The sequence below is a fragment of the Glycine max genome, chromosome 8 (assembly GCF_000004515.6).
Source record: "Glycine max cultivar Williams 82 chromosome 8, Glycine_max_v4.0, whole genome shotgun sequence".
Taxonomy (NCBI): Eukaryota; Viridiplantae; Streptophyta; class Magnoliopsida; order Fabales; family Fabaceae; genus Glycine; species Glycine max.
This window is the reverse complement of record NC_038244.2, coordinates 6,734,113-6,738,708: the sequence shown is the minus strand read 5'-3', so window position 1 is coordinate 6,738,708 and position 4,596 is coordinate 6,734,113. Positions and strand designations below refer to the sequence as shown.

General features: G+C 35.2%; 1 protein-coding gene across 2 annotated transcripts; it reads left to right on the top strand.

The window, feature by feature from the left end:
* The first annotated feature begins 1,470 nt into the window (after nt 1–1,470).
* LOC100782512 (transcription factor bHLH89) lies at nt 1,471–4,596 on the top strand. 2 transcript variants are annotated; one of them, XM_006584984.4, is made up of 4 exons: nt 1,471–1,597; nt 1,877–2,949; nt 3,296–3,691; nt 3,819–4,596. In XM_006584984.4, the coding sequence occupies exons 2-4, from the start codon at nt 1,885–1,887 to the stop codon at nt 3,921–3,923; spliced, it is 1,566 nt and encodes a 521-aa protein (XP_006585047.1). In that variant the 5' UTR covers nt 1,471–1,597; nt 1,877–1,884; the 3' UTR covers nt 3,924–4,596. The 2 variants fall into 2 exon arrangements, with proteins under 2 accessions (XP_006585047.1, XP_014634261.1); XM_014778775.3 differs by lacking the exon at nt 1,471–1,597 and adding an exon at nt 1,685–1,797.

The following is a 4,596-nucleotide window of genomic DNA, read 5'->3' as shown; positions in this document are numbered from 1 at the left end:
TTTTTTTCCTTCTCTCGTCTCTTTCCTTATTAAAATTTATATAAAAATAACATTACTCAATTTTCAATATCCATTTTGTTTCCATGCCCCAAACGTATTAAATATTAAATATTATATAACATTTTAGCCATCTGTTACACGATACAGTTGAAATAGGAGACAGGACAACGTATCAGTTTAGGACACTGTTTAGGAAAGAGATGTACATGTCCATCTTAAAGAAGAATGTAAAGAGGCAGTTGCAAAACTGGATGCTCAGGAGGCACAGGGAACTGCTGTACCAAAAAGACTATCAGCATTTTATATGGAAAATTATGGACAGTAATAATATCAATGTATAGTTCAGAATGTAATCTAAACTTTATTGTATAATCTTTTAAATTCAATTAATCGGCACGCATAATTATATATTATGGTATTTGATCCAAATTTATAATTTGAAGATTAATTACAAATGAAAGTTATTTTTTATTTATAAATTTATGTGTTGTAATTAGTATCACGTTATGTAAGAAATGGGTTTGCTTTTCATCAGAATTGAATCCTGATAGATGAATTAAAGTGAGATTAATCTTAGGTAATGTGGTGGTGACAAATTTTAAAATGAGACTTTATTTTATTTTAAAATGCATAATTTATTGTAAAGCAACTCCTCAAAATCTGTAAGTACTAATATACCCCCACCCCAAATTAAATGAAAGAAAGAAAGAAAGAAAAAGAGTTGTACGTACTTGAATTCTTTTTTTTTTTTTCTTTTGAGAAAGGGAAAATTAATAGACTATTGGTAAGTAGTGGTGGAGAATTGTGGCGCGGAGGAGATTAAAAATGTTTACAAATATTATTCTGTAATTTTGTTTTGATAGTAATATTTTAATCCGTAAATATAGTTATTTAATCGAATCACGTAAAACTTGTGTGATTTATTTATAATGCATTTACCAAAGCAGGTGGCAAAGGGGATGCAGTTGGAACATTATGAAGACTTTTATAGCTTATTAAATAAACACTTTGTTTTATGAGCATTAATGATATTCAGTGATTCTTTAGAATTTTAGAAATCATTAAAATTATTTTTTTTTTCTCTTTTAATGAAGTGTTTTTCATGTCTGCAATCAAGATTAATTATTCCTCCACAAATATTTTTCAACTTTTTATTTTTTGAGGGGAATATTTTTCAACTTATTTCAACACGATAATTTTTTCTTTTCTAAATGAGCCCATTAAATCAAACCTTACTACCTAAAAACTCATTTTAACCAAGTTCAATCAAATGTGACTCAACTATAATGGTCTTTAAAAATTTCTCGTGAAACTGAGCATGTGGGCCCCTGGAAGCAAGAATCTGACCGAATTGCTTGTAACTGAACGATCCCTTTTTCTTCCAATTCCTATGCCTAAAAAAATATTAAACTATACATTGAGATATTTGCCATTTTTAAGCACCCCTATTGTTCCTACCACCTTCTACTTTCTCACAACAAACTTTTTCTTTGAAAAAGAAACGAAAGAATTCCAAATAACTCTGTCCCACATTGTCTATATGAAACTACGGTTTCCTACTCTGCATGTTATTTAGTTTTCTTTCCTTCTAGTATAGGTAATTTACAAGTACCATAACAAGTAATTACTTTCTTGATTTAATAGCCTCAAATTTTCAATTTGGTGCTAGCTAGAACCATTTACAGCAAAACAAGATTCAAATTATCAAATCTCAAAACATTTTTCAGTGAATGTTGAAATTCTGGTGTCTCTAAGACTCACTGTTGTGTCTTTTCTCTTTCTTGGGTGATATTTTTGGTATTCACTTGCATGGTATGTTCTTTTTGTTTAATTTTAAATATGTGATTTTGTTGATTTGTGTCAACTACTACTGCAGAGAGACCAATGAGTACAGGAGACAGGCCAAAAATGCATGATCAAACCGGTTGCTTTGATCCCAACACAACGGGAGAAAGTGTACCCTCTCTGAAGGATAACTTTCCTCAAACTCTACCTCCATCATCACCTATGGTTGTTGTAGGAAACACCACCACAAACAGCATCAATAATAGCCTTGAAGAGAATCTCAGGCTTTCTGTGGAGGAGCTCTCCTGTAACCATCACAATCCACAACACCAACAAGATCATGTCTCCACCTATGCAAGTGGAGTAACTGCCACATCTATTGAAATCCCACTTCCACAGCATCTTGGTTTGAACATGGGAAACTCCTACATCAACAACAACAACAACATGGATAATCATTTGGTGCAAGAGGTCATTGATGCATTTCCCTATCAGCAGTCCACTTGGGACCCTACTATTGTTCAGGAATTACAAGACATGGCCTATGCTAATCACACAGAACAAACACAACAGCAACAACAAAATGAACAACAATTTCAGCAATTTGAGACTCAAAACTGCAGCCAAAGCTACAACAACCCCTCTTCCATACTAGACCCTCCTTACCCTTCACCAGATCTCCTAAACCTTCTCCACATGCCAAGATGCTCAGCCTCATCTTTGCTCACCAATCCCTCCATTTGCCTCACAAACCCAACTCAGAACACACCAAACTTTCAGAATCCAATGGCCTTTCTTGGAGATCTTCCAATAGGATCAGAAAACACAAGTGCATCCTCAGTTTTGTATGATCCTCTATTCCATCTGAACCTTCCTCCTCAGCCTCCAGCACTCAGAGAGCTGTTTCAGTCTCTCCCCCGCGGCTATAGCTTGCCAACAAACTCGAGGAATGGCTCACTCTTTGGTGGAGGGGATGAGATGGAGGGTGATGGAAGCCAGCTTGACATGGGAGTGCTGGAATTCAACAGGGTCACACTCACACCTTCTGTTGGCAAAGGAAGGAGAGGCAAAGCTACCAAACATTTTGCAACTGAGAAACAAAGAAGAGAGCAACTCAATGGAAAATACAAAATCTTGAGGAATCTCATCCCAAGCCCCACCAAGGTATACACCATCTATCAATTTTCTAACTAATAAATAACATGCTACATTCTTTTTTCTGGTTCATTATGTTTTTAATCCCTAATAGAACACTCTCCCATTTTAGTCTCTAACAAATTGTCTTCTTTTGATCTCTTATTTATGAAAACATGTCAGATTTCCTTGTCCTTCACAAAAATTAATTTTTTTGGTTTCTTGTTTATGAAAATATGATAATTTCTATAAATGGAAGACCAAAAAGAAAGATTCATTTTTGAAGAATTAAAAGTGGACATTGTTCTATTTACATGGACTGAAAATATATGGATCAACTGATGAAGCTATATTGGTTGGGTTTGTTTTAACACAGACTGATAGAGCATCTGTGGTGGGGGATGCCATTGACTATATAAGGGAGCTGATTAGAACAGTCAATGAGCTCAAACTACTGGTGGAGAAGAAAAGATATGCGAAGGACAGGTGCAAGAGGCCCAAAACAGAGGAAGATGCTGCTGAGAGCTGCAACATTAAGCCTTTTGGTGATCCAGATGGGGGCATAAGGACCTCATGGCTCCAGAGGAAATCCAAAGACAGCGAGGTTGATGTCCGTATCATCGACGACGATGTCACAATCAAACTCTTCCAGAGGAAGAAGATCAACTGCCTGCTGTTTGTCTCCAAGGTTCTGGATGAACTTCAGCTGGAGCTTCACCATGTTGCAGGTGGACATGTTGGTGAATATTGCAGTTTCTTGTTCAATAGCAAGGTTGGTGGTATTATTTCATTTGACATAAAAACTAACTAGGTAGTTATAATTATAAATTCCTCGCATGAATAGAATTGTCACATTGTTGTGGTTGTGTGTTTAAATGTGACTTGTTTCACTGAGGTAGATAATGGAAGGTTCTTCAGTCTATGCAAGTGCCATAGCCAACAGGGTGATTGATGTTCTGGACAGTCAGTACGCAGCAGCAGTTCCACATACAAACAGCTATTAGAGAAGGGGAGGATAGTGTCAAGATCAGCCACCAAAGAAAGGTCTCTGTTAATTGATTTGACATGTTTGAAACAGTAACTTATAGTAATAATGGTTATAGACTTATAGTGATAGTATTAACTAATAACTTCATGGAGACACTCAAGAAATAGGGAAAGTTCTGCAGTTTTAGACTTTCTGGTTCATGATATAGTTTCTTCAATTATGATACAAAGTTACTGTTAAACTTTTTTTTTTTTGAGGAGGATTAATATACAACAAAGTATTTTGGGTTAGTGCTATCAGCAAAAGGGTTCTCTTTTTTTCGTACATTCTGGCTTGGTATTTTATTTTATCTCTGGTATTCTTTGGCTTGCTATTTTAATTTAACAGTCATTGTACCTAAACAAGGACATGAATGATTGAATGCTTTATTTTGTTTCCACGACCATTGGTTAGTTGAGTCATGCTTGGCTTTTTCTGGTTTTTGAAAATAACTACTTTATTATAGTTGCAACTTACAACTTTCACTGTTTTCTATTTCCACGAGAGATTTGCCAATGACATGAAAATTCCATTGCAGCAAAACACTTTATGTGAAAATCTTTTTTTTTTTAAATAAGAATTAGGCCGAAGCAGCGGTTACGGAAAATTCAATTGTCATACTATTTGTGCTTGTGCTCCAAATCAATGCA

Coding starts and splice junctions, on each gene's coding strand:
- LOC100782512 (XM_006584984.4), top strand. CDS start 1,885: ATGAGTACAGGAGACAGGCCAAAAATGCATGATCAAACCGGTTGCTTT. Junction 2,950..3,295: donor TCATCCCAAGCCCCACCAAG/GTATACACCATC, acceptor GTTTTAACACAG/ACTGATAGAGCATCTGTGGT. Junction 3,692..3,818: donor GTTTCTTGTTCAATAGCAAG/GTTGGTGGTATT, acceptor TCACTGAGGTAG/ATAATGGAAGGTTCTTCAGT.